Source organism: Lissotriton vulgaris, chromosome 4_1 (assembly GCF_964263255.1).
Source record: "Lissotriton vulgaris chromosome 4_1, aLisVul1.2, whole genome shotgun sequence".
Taxonomy (NCBI): Eukaryota; Metazoa; Chordata; class Amphibia; order Caudata; family Salamandridae; genus Lissotriton; species Lissotriton vulgaris.
In genome coordinates this window covers 382,025,740-382,043,192 of record NC_141691.1, presented here as the reverse complement: position 1 = coordinate 382,043,192, position 17,453 = coordinate 382,025,740, and the positions used below count along the sequence as shown (strand labels likewise).

General features: G+C 41.6%; 1 protein-coding gene across 1 annotated transcript in view; it reads left to right on the top strand.

Annotated features, from left to right (window-relative positions):
- Nucleotides 1-5,760, top strand: part of LOC147718778 (SH3 domain-binding glutamic acid-rich-like protein 3) — a 45,953-nt gene extending 40,193 nt beyond the window's left edge. Inside the window, exon 3 of the mRNA XM_086966780.1 lies at nt 5,671-5,760. Within this exon, the coding sequence (XP_086822906.1) occupies nt 5,671-5,760 (90 nt within the window). The remainder of the gene's footprint in view (nt 1-5,670) is intronic.
- Nucleotides 5,761-17,453: the final 11,693 nt, after the last annotated feature.

Below are 17,453 nucleotides of genomic sequence, written 5' to 3'. Positions count from 1 at the left end.
GATTTGTATAGTGCGGCTAATCACCAGTGAGGCTATTCAGTCACTGAGAGTACTTCTGCAGGGGACTCAGTTGAACAGACAGGTCTTGAGTCCTTTTCTGTATTTCCAGCCGAGATGATAAGGTCTGTATGTTAAGTGGGAGGTTGTTCCATCATTTAGCTGCAAGGTAGGAGAAGGAGCGTCCTCCACTGTTGCTGTGGTGGATGTGAGGTGTGTATGGGCAAGGCAGAGGGAGGCATAGTTCAGGTGTCTGGAGGGAAGGTCGAAGATCAGTCGGTGTTTGATGTATGCTTCTCCCTGGTTGTGGAGTGCTTTGAAGGTGTGGATTAACATCTTGAATAGGCATCTCTTTTGAATGGGGAGCCAGTCAAGCTTCTTGAGTTGGGGGGTGATGTGGGTCCATTTAGGAAGGTCTGTGATGTGTCTGGGCACTGTGTTCAGTATTGTTTGCATTCTCATGAGAAGGTGCAAGGTTATTCCTGCTTAGAGTGTATTGCTGTAGTCCAGTCAGCTGGTGAGCGGGGTTTTTGTGATGGTACATCTAGTGTCAATGGGGAGCCACTTGAAGATGAGGAGCATGCAAAGGGTGAGGAAGCAGGTGGGCGAGATTGTGTTGATCTGTCTTTTCATGGTGAGCTTACTGTCCAGAATGATACCAAGATTGCGGGCATGGTCGTTCGGGGTGGGTGAAGGTCCTAGTTCAGGGGGCCTCCAGGTGTCGTTCCATGGGAAGGTGTTATTCCTGAAGATAAGCACTTCTGTCCTGTCTGTGCTGAGTTGTAGGCAGTTGTCTTTCATCCAGTCAGTGATGCTCATCATGCACCTGTGGAAGGTGGTTAGGGTGCCAAAGGGGTCTTTTGAGAGTGAGAGGATGAGCTGGGTATTGTCAGCATAGGATATGATGTCCAGTCCATGAGATCTGACAACGTTGGCCAAGGAAGTCGTGTTGGTGTTGAACAGGGTAGGGCTGAGAGACCAACCTTGAGGGATGCCGCAGACGTTGTTCTTGGCTTCTGAGGTGAAGGGAGGAAGGAGGATTCTCTGGGTTCTTTCGGTGAAGAAGGAGGCAATCCACTTCAGGGCGTCTCCTTGGATTTCTATGTTGTAAAGTCTTTTGAGCTGAGTGTGATGTGATACAATGTCGACAGCTGCTGACAGGTCGAGGAGGATCAGGGCTGACACTTTTCCTTGGTCAAGGAGGTATCTGATGTCGTCTGTGGCTGAAATCAGTGCTATTTCTTTGCTGTGGTTGGTACAGAATCCAGACTAGGGAGTGTCTACAGAAGACTGTTGCACTCCAGGTGTTCTGTGGGTTGGTGGTTGGTGGCATTCTTAAGAACTTTGGCAGGAAAGGGGAGCAGGGAAATGAGGCCATAGTTCTTAAGTTTGTTGAGCCAGTAGATGGGTTCTTGATTAGGGGCTTGACCTTGGTGTGCTTTTTTACTTCAGAGAAGGTGGTAGTGGAAATGGATGCATTGAAGATGGTGGTGAGCTCACTGCTAATCGTCTTACTTCAGAAGATGAAGATGTGGTGGCAGCAGGGGTCAGTGGGTTCTCCTGAGTGGATGGTCCTCATTTGTGGGGGCGAAATGGCTAAGGATAAAAGTGGGTTGATGTTCGAAGTTTCATAGATGGAGGAGAACTTGTCGTGGAAGAAGCCCACTAGAGAGTTTGCAGTGTTCCTGTGAAGTGCTGCTGATGTTTTGAGTAGCTATGGGGCGGGAGAACTCTCTGAGGATGATGGAGAATTCCTTGCTGTGGTTGGAGCTTGCTTCAATGCACTAAACAAGGGCCCTTCCTTTCATTTTTTTCAGGCGTTGGTGGTTTTGGGTGAGGACAGTTTTGAATGTTGCTTGGTCTGTGAGCTCCGTGCTGGTGGGCCATTTCCTTTTGAGTCATTTGCAGATGTGCTCCATGGTTCTTAGTTCTGTAGTATACCAACTTGCTTGGGGGACCTCTTGAGCTCGGTGGTTTTGCTGGGTGTGACTCTGTTGGCACAGTCTGTGATCCAGGTGGTGAAGTTCTTGACTGCCTATTCTTGGTTGGTTGAGGTGTGAGGGCAGGAGATGTTGAGGATGGCAGTCCATTGGCTCTATGAGAAAAAAAATGCTGGAGCAGAGCAAACCAGGGTTATCCAACAGCAATATAAACGATACAGAGGCAGCAAAAAACAATACCAGCAGAATAACTAAGTTACAGAAAATTACAATACAATAGGGGTGAAACAAAAATGTTATGAGACACTTGGAGGACTTTGGACAGAGTCCAAGTTGCCAATGAGCATTTCTCGCCGCAGCAGGGGAGCACATTCTCTGACAAGAGGTTGAGGAGCTGGTCACTGGCTCCGTGCAGCAGCCTCCATAAGTAGTCCTGGGAGGTGGAAGGGCATGGCAGGAGGTGGAAAGCGGGAGAGAACGGTGGGAGCGGCGCAAAATAGGAGAATTCATCCGCAACAGAAATAATACAATGGCAGCAAAAAGCAATACAAAAACAGAACAAAAAAGTTAAAGACAAACACAATACAATAGGGGTAAAACAAAAAAAGTTACTATACACTTGGAGGACTTTGGGCAGCGTCCAAGTTGCCTATGAGCGATTCCGCAGCACCTGGGGAGCAGGCACGCTGACCAGAAGTCTGTATATCAACCATAAGCAGACACATTGCAAGAGACAGAACCACTGATTAGTGTCTCTTTGTCCATTAGGTTGGAGACCAGCCTTAATTCCTGAAGTTTGGTGTGTTGTGGCCTGTGGTAGAAGAGGAGTTAGACTACCCTGTGAGGAAAGCAGTTGCCCTGACCAGTAGAAGATGTGCACAGGTCCAGCCAGTTGTAGCACCTGTATGGAGGATGCCTCAATAAATTAAGGGGCGTATTTACAAGCCCATTGGGCCGCCGGTGCATCACTTTTATTGATGCACATTCCCCATGTTTACAATGCGATTTAAATTCACCCTGTGTGACTTTTCATGGCCTTGTAAATATTCACGTATAACTCTGCGTGAGGGGGCATTCCCAGGTTTACAACATTTTGTAAACCTGGGAATGGGTCAGAATTCCAGCCTCCCCAGGGGAGGCATAAGGAGGTGCAAAGAGGAGAAATACTTGTATTTCTCCTCGTTTTTTCCTCTTTCTATGTATGCTGCAATCTGCAGCAGGCATAAAAAGATGAAAATGCCTTTAATGACTGTTTTTGTGCAGGAAGGTGTCCTTTCCTGCACAAAAACAATAGTCCCCTCACCTCAGGCAAAATGACGCCCAGGTGTCTGTGCTGCTACACAGCTGCTATTAGTGCGCCTACGTTGGGTAGAAGAACAGGGATGCGCCGCATCTTGTACATACAGCACATTCTTACCCTATCATTTTGCCGCACAGCAGCGCAGCAGGAAGGCTTGCTTTGTGTACAAATATATTTACCTTAACGCTGCTGCCGCTACCTCCAGTGCATCGGCTTTTCCTGCTTCTTGCTTTTGGGCTGGGCACAGGCTCCCATCCTGCCCTGCAGCAAACCTGAAGCTGCTGTTGCATGAGTGCAGCTTCAGGATAGGCCTAGGAATTGGCAACGTGCGCTTCCAGGAAGATTGGAAGCATGTGCCTGCTCTCTGCCTGCTCTCTGCAGCCCAGTAATGCAGCTGAGGCCGGAGAGAGCTTCACGGCACATGAAGGGTTCGGCCGGCCTGAGACAGCTAGCCAAACACCCCATGTGCCGTGAAGGGAGTGCCCACCACTCCCCACCAGCAGTATCATCCCCTGGACCCACCCCCAAGACTTGTCAAACCCGGTTTTATTATCATTTCATGTACTGGTGTTCCTCTCTCTAATGGAGTGAGTTGTTTTCTTCCAGCAGGAATTTCTTCAGATGGAGTGTTCTTAGGTTCAATAATGTTCTGGGGATGGTTGAGGTCTCAGATTTATCCTGTGTGTCCAGTGATTAGAGACATTTTGCCAATGAAAACCCACTATTTTCTCACACTCTCCTCACCTCCTCTTTGCTTTACTGTAAAATTATCCAGGATCTTGGTTTCAGGATGGCAGAATGGAGCTGCCACCAGTCAGGCTTGACTTCTGCTCCTTAGTCACTCACCTATTAGCATCCATTAGCATATATTAAGATGAGCTCTCCTTCAACCTAACACAGAAAAAACTGAGTCTCTTCCACCGATACTATTACTGGAGCCTAGCCGTCAATAGGATGAATGAGAAAAGGTGTACATAGCATCGGCACTCAAAAGAGGTAGTGCTAAAGCTACCCATTTTTCTGCCAGCTTTTCTTTCCACTTCTAGAAATGTAATCTCTGGTAAGTAATTACCAGTACACATACATTTGTTCAGAGGCAAGCTATTGTCTATGAGTTGGTAACTTTTCCAGCCAAGCATGTATCAGTGTAGTGCATCTGAAGTGCAGTGCAACCAGAGCATAGTTTGCTTCGGGCAGACATGTATTTCTGCCATACATGTCAGTATTGTGAATGCACACAGCTCCCTGTATATGACTTTTAACTTCCACTAGTTTCTGCTAGCCTTTCTATTCATGATAACAACCATTTGCAATAACTAAGTCGCTTATACTGCACTAATGATCACACCAAACTTCTACAATTCTAACCTAATACATACAAACTGGAGCAAACACATGAAACTATTTCTTTGAGAGCATAGCAGAAATGCTAATAGTCAACATTAATCAATAACCACTAGATTTGCCATTAACCGTAGGATTTTGAGAGGCATGCTGCTCACCAGAAAGTACTTTAATGCCTAGTCAGAGACAGTAAACGCTATATAAATACATTTACAATGTAATACAGTGCACCATAAGTACATTTTCTGCACCTTCTACAATGGTCTGATGGGACAGTTATATAGACTAATTGGGTGACATCCATTTTATCACTACCATCTTATAACCATAGCACACGCAGTGGCACTATTTGGTGTGACACTGGGAATAGAGATCTAATACCAAAAAAAGAGGGTCAAGAAAGAGGCAAAAATCAGGGATGACCATGCAGAAAAGGCGATTTTGCTCCACCAATTCTCTACCGTGCATATTAACAGAGGTCGTAGGTTCATCATAAAGACTTCCAAGTGCAGTGACAAATTTTAAGGGAATACCCATCCTTCCAACACATCCCTCAAGAATCACCCCCAAATTCTATTAAAAGCCTTTTAGTGACTAGAAAGAAAACTATAAAAAGTTTCCACCTGTTAGGTAGAAAGCAAACTAATTCAACACAATATCACCCTCTTCTCATTTGACTCACCACAAGCTAGTTTTTTGTATTCTGCACCTTCAAAAGTTAGTCAATTGAAACTTTGAGCAGGCCTCAATTACCAACATTTTAGGCAGCATTGACAGAAGTTACTAACATAGCAAAGTGAAGTTCACATGCAATCTATTAGAAAAAGTGTACTGGAACATCCATATATCTTCAACTAGTGTGTTAGAGACAACCAGAAATGTAACTCACGTGGCACTCAGGCACATGCGAAACTCCGCAGAGTTTTTTTTCACTTCGCAGAGTTCCGCCTAGCAAAATGCGGTGAACTAACCCCAGTCCTGCACATGATCAGCAAAAGATTTTCAGATCAAATTTGTTTTATGTGTTGTTAGTCCAAGAGCGATAAAGTAGTTTAACGTGTCCGTTTTCTTTCTTGTTCTATTTTTTAGGACTATCAGATGATGCATTATGCAAATGAAAATTGTACGTTTCTGAAGTTCTTGAAGTTGCCAGAAAGAATAAAAAACCAAATCATTTAACAAGTCAATCTCACATTTGGTAAATAAAAAGAAAAAAGCGTATGGTTCCAGAAAACTCTGGAAAATATTTGAAACAAATGTATGTATTTTTTAAAGTAAACATATAAAAATATTTGTATTTTTACACATTTCTTTAAGTTGTTTGTTTAGTTGAGTCCAAATATTATGTGTTGTGCTCTGTGTTTTAGTGAATGAAACAACAACGTTAATATTTGTGAAAAAAGACTTAGGAAGCATACTGACTAGTGGACGGGTAATTTAATAATAAAGCAAATGCAATCACCCGAACAATATTTTATATCAAAAAATCACTTTTTATTATTATTTTTAATAGTTAAATATATAGATTATTCTTATGTCATCTTTTGATGTACGGTAGATAATAAAAGGGTCAAGTTGATTTCTAAAAAAATCAGAATTAGACCTTCATTGATATATCCATCACCTTGTGTGTTTTATACAGATACTAATCTATGTATGTCAGACATACTTGTGCACTCATACTTGTCGGTCTAACATCGCTAATTTCATCAAAAGATTGTGGTTCTTTAATATATACATTGTTAGAAATGAAGCATGATCAATCTGTTAGATCACAACAATTAGCTCAGTGTGTTAAATATAACTTTTATCAGTTCTTTTCTCTGTACACACACTATAATTTGATCACAACATTGCTTTACTCTTTTATATCTGAAAAAAATAGGATAAACAGGGGCATTCATATATGCCATGGCTAGGAATGGGCTCCTACACGCGTTTCAGCTTTACGCCTTCATCAGGTAGCCATGTACGATAGATATGAAACCTGAAAAAAGGGGGGTTGAGAAATGTCAGGGTTACATGATGTCAGTCCTACTCGAGTTTATACATCATACATACTAGTTAATATTCTTAATGATCCCATTGACCCAAGGATAAAGGGAAGAGAGTAAAAAAGTGAGAAAGTAAAGATTTTATTAGAGATTAAAAGAGTTGTGATCTGGAAAATGATGTCAGAATAGTGCCCACCCATGCGTGTGACCCCAATGGCCCAGGTATTTAGACTGCCTATATAGTGGTGCGTAACCAGTGGCTATCTACGTTCAAGATTAGATTCAGAGTTCGCTGTTACCTTTATAGGGTTAATCTCTAGATGTGAACTGCTTTTAAAGCTAGATATTAGAATGTAATGAAGGCTCCAAAACTAGTTCTTCTGGATAAGCTTGTCGTAAGCACTGGCAGGCGATAAGAAAAAACAGAGAACGAGGGGTGATTTTTATATCTTGTCTCATAGTGAAGTTAAAACCGATCTACTGAACTAGTTGAAATTAACAACAACGTTAATTACACCAGTGAATTATATATTTTTGACTACTCTCCACACTTTTCGGATTAGGTTTTGTTAGCATTACTACTTTGAAGAGGGACACTGCCATTCAGTGTCATAGTGTGTGTGCTCTGTCACTGTAAACATAACGTAAAAATCTTGTTACACCCAATCTGCTTATTTAACTTTCCAGTAAAAATGCAATATGTCACATGAAATGTGCCAGTGGCATGGAAGTTAACATGTGGGCTGCAATATATATTTCTTAATGTTGTGCCAGAAAAACGATTGTGGCCTGATTGGTTGTAGATTAAAAACTGCCCCAAACATGTCAAAGAAGAGCGCTATTCTATGTAGTCAAGAACACGTTATTTAACTTTCCTTCTTTCTGGTGGATACTCTACACAACCACAGACTCTTCACGTTCTAAATATATCTACAGGCACTAGACTGGATCAGTGGCATAACAAAAGCCCCGGCACCCCTTCGATGCATGGTGGGATCTGAGCTCTGGGGGCCCCTCTGGCACTGGCAGACTCCTGGACTGAGAGCGGCAGACCCCTGGACTGAGAACTTCAGACTGGGCCTGTAATGTGGGGGGGGGCCTACATGTACTATGAAGGGGGGCCTCCTCAAGTTTGACTATGCCGTTGCTTCCATGCACTGGTAGGTAGCACCATTAGACACCTCAGGTGGCTTACAACCCATCTCCTGAAGTGCCCCTGCACTATCTTTTCAAACTATTCTACTCACTCAGATGCAGATCAACCTTGACAGATTGGAGATGATGATGTGGCAAATGGAACTTGGGACCTTTTTTAAGTTATAAAAATATACATATTTATGGAGCTTAGGATGGCATGCATAAAATAATACTTAGAAATCAAACAAGAGATACAAAAAGAGAAAAGGAAATGTAAAAAAAACAAAAGAAGAGTCATAAAATGCATAAAAAATGTACAGTCTAATTATTTATCAACTATACATATTAGAGGAAATATAAGGGAATACTTGATATAAATGAGTCTTAACATCTTCAAAGGAAAGTCAGGGAGATTGTAGAACTTCCTGGAGATAAGGTGGAGGGGGCAACATTTGTGATATCGAAATAATCAAGAAATTGAGTGACAGGTGTCCAAAGGTCCTTTTGTTTTTAAAAAAGAGATAAAGGGTGCATATATGCATTATCCAGCCGGTGATTGTGACAAACTGCATACCACCACACCTTAAAAGACAATTGTGTAAAATCCTTCCAATTACAGGTTATTTGTTGAAAAGCAAGTGCTAATAACAGGTCTAGTATCTGCATGTTAAAAGGAGCATTGACCCAGACCTCGGATACACTACCCAAAATTCCGTTGGAACTAGAGAAAGAAACATTTCTTTGGAAAATACGATTAATTTGAGGCCAAACTTGTAACCAGAATGTAGAGACTAGGGGACAGAGGTGCCCGGCATGGCTCGCAGGTGGGGAGGCAGCACAGGTGGGAGTGTGGCTGCAGACTCCATGAAAAAAATAAGAATAAATAAAACTCACCTTGCTGCCGCCAGGTCCTGTGTCTTCTTTCCTGCTCCAACGGAGCGTTGTGATTGGTATGAGCGCCCTGACACAGCGCTAAGCCAGGAGCTGGAGAAGTGGGCATGTTTTCCATGCAGGCTGCATTGCACAGGGGAGAATGCATGACGGTTTTGGGCGGCCCGAGAGGGCCAACCAAACAGTCACTTCAGACTCATGTATGGGCAAACCATTCCTCCCCGGCCCTGCTCCGTAAGCAGAGCAGTCCTACTCACCGGCAAAAAAACATAAAATGGTAATAACTCATTATAGCAGAGCAGCTGCCACTGCAAGGGGGCAAGTGAAAAGTAAGTGTTTCAAGTCAGCTTGTGGTGCAGAACAAGTCCCACAAGTCTTGGAATATCTTGATTAATCCTACAAAGGGTGTCTAGTGTCACAAAAGGTCAGTTATAAATTAGTGTTTTTGTAGTACTGGCTGCAGGGGAGGACTTCCTAATTTTAGCCCAGCTTCGTTGCCAGGTGGGTATCGGTAAAGTTATAGAGAGATCTTTCTTCCATGTAAGTTCCGTCTTAGATTTAGATATCAAAGTGGGAGCTTCAAGTAAATGGGCATAAATAAGGGAATCTTTAGGAGCAGGTAAAATAACAGCCAATTGAGTGGATGTTGAAGTACCAGGGGATGGAATAGATTTGAAATAATTATATGCTTGAACTGTAACCCATTGTAAAAGTAGAAATTTGGCTAAAAAAGTAGAAAGAAAGCTAAAGAGACCTTGAACTTGAGGGAAAGTAAGGAATGAATCCTGACCAAATAATTAATGAACCCAAATTATCCCTTTAGTTCTCCAGGAATGCCAATAAATAGGATACTTCTTCACCTGAATAAATTGCTTATTCCATATAATAGAATTAGGAAATTAGCACAGATCCATGGGAGAATAAGGAATTCAGAAGATAATATTTTGCAAGTATTATTGATAATAGGAGCAGACATTTTTCTAGGTTTTTGCATGGAGGTCAGGAATTCTAAGAAAGAATAAGGAGATAGAAAAGCTATTTCCAAACAGACCCATAACAGAGTATATAGCGAGGAGGGTAGACTCCAATGAGAAGCTTTTTGCAAAAGGAAAGACTTATGGTATTTTGGAAAATCAGGAAAGTATACTCCACCTTCAACTTTAGGCCGTTTAGCTTAGCTAAAGACATACAAGGCTTTTTAGTATTCCAAAGGGATGCAGATAGTATTGAATTTTGTTTCCCGTAATGCTTGAGAGGAAAATGTAGGGAAATATTAGAAAGAGTAAAAAAAATAATCGTAACCTGCATCATCTGAATGGTGTCAAGACGACCCCACCAAGACAAGCCAAGAGGATGCCATTTACTAGTTAGAGAAAAGATTGTATGAGTGCTATTGTCCATATTAATTGAAATAGAAGAGGTGAGGGAGGAAGAGAATTGAAGAGCAAGATATTTAAGTTGTTTAGATTTCCACATAAAATGGGAAGAAGAAAAGGCCCGGCTAAAAGTGAATTTATTAAGGGGCAAAATTACGCATTTGTCGGTATTCAGCTTATAACCTGAGACAGATGAATAAGAAGCAACTTCTGATGCGAAAGCAGGAGATGAAGAATGAGGTCTAGATATAAATAATAAAATGTCATCAGCATACACAGCCAATTGAACCTGTTGTGAATCATGGATGAAACCATGAATATTAATATTCTAGCAGATCCGAGATAAAAATGGTTCTAATGCTGAGTTAAAAAGGAAGGGGGAAGGGGATAGCCTTGATGAGCCCCTTAGTGTAAGTTGAAATAAGAAGACGTCAGGCCATTAACCCAAATGGCTGCCTTAGGGGAAGTTTAGAGGAGATAAATAAAAGCCATACATTTCGGTTCAAATCCAAACCAAATTAAAGTTTGAACTAAATAAGACCAAATAACACAATTAAAAACCTTTTTGCCATCCAAGGCAATGGCTGCTAAAGAATTGTGCAAGCTTGCAGACCTAGAAATAATATAAAAAACAAGTGAGTATTGTCCGAAAGATATCTGCCCTTGACAAACCCGCATTGTTCTTTTCCTAAGAGATCAGGAAGAAGTACTTCTAGCCGTAAAGCTAATGCTTTAGAGAACATTTTATAATCTATGTTAACTAAAGAGATGGGTTGATAATTTTTACAAAAGTGTGGATCTTTACTCACTTTTGGAATTAAAAAAATGAAGGCATCAAGGAATGAGCCAGGAGAGATAGCTGAATTAATAAAAGAATGAACTAACAGACAAAGTTTAGGAAGAAGCAATTTGGAAAAGCGTGCATAAAACTCAGCTGTAAAACCATCCGGGCCTGGAGCCTTGTCTTTTTTAAGGGAAACAATGCGAGCTCAAGTTCTGTTTGAATGATATCCGTCTCTAGGGAATAGAAATCAACTTGAGACTGGACCGGCTTTAAAATAGAGGATAAATAACTTAAAATTGCAGGATCTGAGGATAGACAATCTGGCGTGTATAGATTTGTGTAAAGTGTTTTAAATTGAGCGTACATATACTGGCCCCGGTAATGAGAAGAACCACTATCGTCAATTATTGATTCAATGAATAATTTATTTTGTTTAATTTTAAGATAATTAGCTAGCAACATTCCAGATTTATTTTGGCCTCTGTTAGAAATTGGGGTCTCCAGTTGGCAGAGATAGATACCTTTGTCCAAATAGGGACGCCTGCTACTAGTCATGCTAAGGGTATACACACTTTGGGTAACACCTGCTCACCCCCTGGGTAGCTTGGCTTGAGCAGACAGACTTATCTGAAAGGCAATGTGTAAAGTATATGTACTCAAAACACACAGTAAGACAGTGATAACACCACAAATGAACACCACACGAGTTAGAAAAGTAAATTATCTTTATCTAAACTCAACATGACCAAAACGACAAAAATCCAGCATACATGTAATAAGAATATGACTTTAAACAGGTTTAAAACAACTTGGTCCATAGAAAACTATGGATGTGTGGTTTCTCACAAAGTACCTGTAGATGTGACAAAATTCACAGGGCCAAACAGCTGCAGAGATGGGAAGCGTCGAAAACAAAGAGATGCATCAGTTCCTGAGACCTTGGGGAGGCGATGCAACAGTTCAGTTGCACACAGAAGTGATGCGTTGAATCCGGTTTATAGGGGGAAGTGATGAGTCGACTTCAAGGCGTTTCTGGTCCACTGGTGATGCATCGGGAAAAACTGCGCACAGGTGCGATGCGTCAAAATCCCGGATGAGTTGGCGATCGATGCGTCAGTTCTTGCAGCCTCAACAGGCGCTGCTTTGGTTTTGCAACGGCACAGCTGTCCTGGGTTAGAAAAACAGCCGCAATAAGAGCGATGCATTGATTTCTTCCGTTCTTCTTTTCTTCCAGCTCCCAACAGCAGGAACAACCTCCAAAGGCCCAGAACTGGAACAGGCACCTCCTGGCAGGTAAGAACTCTCAGCAACAGAGTCCAGGGGAGCTGGATATGAAGTATTTGTGTTTCTGAGACTTCAGAACAGGAGGCCAAGACACACAGACCCTTGGAGACCTTCTTCAAGCTACAGCAAAGTTCCAGTGTTTGTCCTTTCCTTGGTGGAAACAGCAACTACAGGCCACACACACCAAAGGGGCAGTACGCCTCCTCACAGTTCTTCAGCTCTTCTCCTTCACAAAGGTTCCTCTTGAGTCCAGAAGTAATCTAAGGTTGGGGGAATAAGGTCTAACACTTATACCCATTTTGTTTTTGTTCTCTTTGTACAAGGTTCTCTTAGCCCAGTCCAAACCAGTTATGTCCTCACTGGTGCAGTATGACCATAGGGGGTGGAGAAAGCATTGTGCAAGGGAGACAGGCCCCATTCAGGGGCAAGGAAAACTCCCCCCACTACTCTAAATGCAGCCAAGGTCTATTCAGCTCAGCTCTGAGTCATCCAGGAAGGGTCAGCACACCTCAACCGTCACCTCCCCCGCCCCCTTCGGCTGTCTACGGTGAATGCACATCCCTATCCCTCCCAAACCAGACAGTCAATCCACAAACAGGCAGAGGCACACAGAATGGTTAAACAAGAAAATGCCTACTTTCTAAAAGTTAGTACACAAAAGTGGACCGGGCTACCAGTGAGTTTGGCTGCTATATGATTCAAGCAAAGATCACTGGAACCAATCCGACTTGACTTGGTTATTTATTTAGCCTTTTTCTCTTCTCAATTTTAAATATCTAATACTTTCTTTTGTAACAAAGTCTGAGCTGAGACAAACACTTATTCATTCAAAAATGCGTATAAAATACAAATAACAATACATATCTATATACACATAACATTACAATGTGTAGAACAAAGCAAATTGTGATACACAAATCCAAATTCAGAAAAAACAGACCCTTCAAAATATAATTCCTTTCATCGTACAAGGAGAATGCTAAACATTGGGAACATTAATGAAAACAGTTGGGGTTAGATTGGCTTTATGATTCCCTCAAACTGTGAAAAGCCACCACATGGCCCTTACCTCAATGTCATTTGAAAGTGCTGATGCGTTTCGAGACCCTTGTCAACTCCAGGTGCTCTAATCAGGGCTTCTTTTTTTAATGTGGTGGTGTCATCTAAAAAAGTAAAAACAGAGATATTTGTAAGGGCCTCCCTTTGGATTGATTGACCATGTGGATAACAATTTTCAAGCACAAAATTATATCAAATAACTAACTGATGGGTGTCAATTTTGGCCATCAGTATAGTCCCTTGCCAGCCATAGGGTGAGTATTTGTAAAATAACCCTGTTGGAATATATGTGTTTGAATTTGTTTTAGTTACTATGAAAGCAGAACGAGTCAACTTTACCGTGGAAAAAATAAATTGAACATGTACCTGTGTTGCAGTGATTATGGGGTTCGAACTTGGCTCCTCTCTTTTATCCAAAGAATTCTTAAAGCTACAAGTTTCACTCAGGATATTGATCCGGTCTAAAAAAATGAAGACAAGCATATTCGTGCTTAAACGTACACTAGATGGAAATGCTAGTGGCAATTTTACATTGTTTGTTGAGCGCATACCCTAGGCAATGTTACACCAGTGATAACAAACTTCCCGGGTTTCTTCTATTTTGAGGTTTGACTTTATGAGCTTCTGGCATTAACCATGTCTAACAAAGTTGAAAATAAAAGCATGTGTCTCCTTTAGTAAGGAATACTTCATAAAAGCACTTGGCAAGCATGCGTAAGAATTTTAGACGTGTACCGGTGGAAGCAATTAAGCTGTTGTCCTGGCTTCATTTTAGGCGTTGGAAACTGTATCTACAAAATGGTTTCACTTTGCTACAAACTTCCGCATAATTGAAATAGAAATGAACTGAGGTTTCAGTTTACCATGTGCTTACGAGCGGAGCAAGCCATAGGATATTGATGGGAATATTCTTACTTTGTCAGAGGTCGGACGTTACCTCACTATACACACAAACACCTCAGGATGAGGCCCTACAAGTGATATGACTTTATCTGGAAAGTAGACCAAAACCTCATAGAGTCCCAACAGAGTTTATTCTACAACTGGCTGAGGTGGTTCTCAGTAAACCACACTACCCACAAAAACCTATGCATTAATTAGTATTTTTAAATGTGCACCCACGCGAAATGCCTGCTGCTGCCCTGGTTGTTTGACACAGACTAGGAGAGACGCTAATTGAGTTCAGCTTCTCCGACCTCTGACTAAGTAAGAATATTCCCCTCAATATCCTATCGCTTGCTCCGCCTGCTTACATTGTAGTGTAGTTCCTGTATTCCCAATAGGCTCTGCGCATTGGAATAACATATACTATAGTTTAGACGTGAGACTGAGGTCGACTAGGTCTCTATCGAATATATTAGACTTAATTGTGAGTGCCAGCTAGCTCAGAGGTCACTAGAAACTTTCTCGAATTCACAATAAGGGATTAGTTTCCGACAACCGCATAAACATGACAACTTTGTTTCCCCAGGATAAGAAACGTATCTCTAGAGTCACGGAAACAATAGACAACTATTTCACTCAGTCAATCGTGCATGCTTCGTTTCACCAGCGATGCAGAGAAATATAGAGACAGGCATTTTCAATAAAAAGTATTTATTGAACAGTCTTCTTTCTCAGGCAGAGGAAATTAACTGCTACAATCGTAATAATGCGTACAGTAAGAAGAGTATTACAAAATAATACTGTAAAGCATGTTATGGTTTCTAAGCCATATAAAATAACATAGAATACATACATTAATAAATAATGACTAAAAGTACTCAACTGGTGCTTCTAAAATACGCCTACCCCGGTGTACCTAACCTGGGTCTAGTACCAGCGAAGAAGTAAGTGAGGTGTAGCTTAAGTTTAGTATTCTTTTTGCCAAGAATCTATTCCAAGAATTCTCTAAGGGTCTAATCAACTCTGTACCTTGGTTTAGAAGGAAGGAGGTCTGGTATCTCTCTCTCAGGACTCGATTTCCCAGCAACCCGCAAGGGTAGCCTGGAAGCACTGAAGCTGGATTTCTCAGCAGGAGAAAAGACAGCGTCTCTCTCAGTGAGTCAGCTGGAGGGTCGGCTTCCTTCGGCACTTGCTGTAGCAGGGTGTCGGGCAAGTAGATAGTCGAACTGCTTCAAACCACCGTGTGTTTGCCTGGGCAAATGTGGGCATATTTATACCTTGAAGGTGCCGAGTTTGAGGTAAGGTTGGACATAACAACGTCATCAAAGACTCAGTTCTTTGAAAACTCCTTGAGTTCTTGGATAAATCAATATTCAAGCAAGGGGAAATCCCTGACTGCTGAAGGTGGGTTTTTCCAAGAAATCGTTGTGGATTCTCGGAACTAGTGGAAGTAGCCATGCCGTATTTGGGCTGCATAGGCGAAGTCTAAATATGGGTATGATTTCTATGCCTATATAAGGATAGGGTGATTTATACCTATATATGGGCATGAATCGGGAAAATTACACTAGGGTCCTAAATTCATACACAACACCCACTCCACTTTAATATGTTCCACATTACTAAATTAAAAGCATCTAAACATATCTAAAGCATGTGTTTACAATCCAAACCAAAATACATGAAATGCATTTGAAATGGCTGTACACGAAAAGTGAGTATGTCTATAGTACGCATTTAAAGGAATTGATGTCATTCTTAGGCATAAAGTATGATATTGGTAATGCAAACTGAATGAATCAAGAAGTTACATTTATGAAATGGCTCTTAAGTACAGAAAAAAAATTCGAGACCATCCCATAGCATAATATATAAACTTTTTTGGTTTTGATGACAAGGCCAAATATTGTCTCTAGGAAGTATTCAAATGAGTTCCTGTTCCCTAAGAATAGGTCTATTTTAAGCAGATTACTTTGTGCCGTAAATAGTTCTAATTTGGAAAAAGTTCAAATTGAATCGTATAAAAATAGAGTTCCCAATTTAGAACGTTGGTTTTGAAAAAGTGAAGGTCGGATTTCAGAGTTCATGGAACGCTGTGTTCAAGATTCAAAAGTTATTCTCGGTGTCAGGAGAAAACATCAGATTGTCTAGGCTGTCAAAGAAACCATCTACCATAGTAGGCGAAAGTGGAACTACTTCATCAAGTAGATCAAATGTGTACAGATGAGAAACATCGCCGTCAGCGCTAGGTGCCGTGTTAGCAATGTTCATATCAGATGGTACCTGTGTGCCTGTTGTTCCTCGTATCTCACCCTCAGTTTGACTTGCCAGTGAGACCTCAATGAATGCCGTCATCAGGATTGGTAGCCGTTGGGGACAACACAATGCATGAGTCGTTACCGGACCTAGCAAGGCATCAACATCCGATGGCAGTACTGATGGAAGTGTAAGACAAATGTTCAACACGCATTCTTCTCCGCAAAGCTGGCATCGTAGAACAGGTAAGATGCAATCTTACCAGATTGGTCTGAATCAAAGGAACCAAGTGGTATTCAGATCTCTTAAACGAGCCAAGCCAAGAATTTGTGTAATCCTTTAACGATACCGCAGGGCTAGGAGGGCTTGTTCCATGGTAGTCTGGGTATCGTTGGTGACTGGATTTGCCATATCGGAGCAGAAGGAATAAAAATAGAATTCCTGCTACGAGTCCCAAAATGAGAGGCAGGCCTTCCCAACACAGAGTGCACGAAATTTGGAAAAATGCTGAGGACTGCTTCAAAGGGTGCTAACAGTCCCGAAAAAATTGTCTTAAATACATGTGCAATACCACTCGTATCAGACATGTTTAAGATACGACCTAACATTTCTGCGAAATGTACTGGGCAGTTTGTTGATAATAATGCATGTATCTCTGCAGAAGTCCTTGCAACTTGCAGATTATACGTTTCTCTAGACGAGGTCAGGGGCACAGTTTTTTGCAAAAGAATGGCTTTCATTCTGCTTAAAGTATCAATTCGTATAGAAGAGATATTCAGTGAAGGCCATAAGGCCGACTCCCTGTCTGTCTTGCCTTTCGGAAACAATACTTGCATACAACAAGTGACCCTGGCTGACAGACTAACTAGAAAGGCTTTTCCCGGCAACATGCCACAACAGCTGTAATCATTCAACATTATGTAGCTACCATTGGATAGCTGCCTAAAAACTGGATCTATCACTGCTGCTGGTGAACCGTGCAGGTGGCAAGAAAGGTTATTTGAAGAACCTTCGCAGGCTCCGTGTAAATTAATACCTTGACACAAAAGTGTACTGCCTAGTGAGTCCTTACAATTTTTACCACTAAGAAATACCTCCTTTCCCCCACTCCAACATTTGTATGTGTATGATAAATTCCAGGTAGACTTGATGTATTCTTTACCCAACCTTTCATACAGGCCCGCTGGTATGTGCCTTAAGCAATAC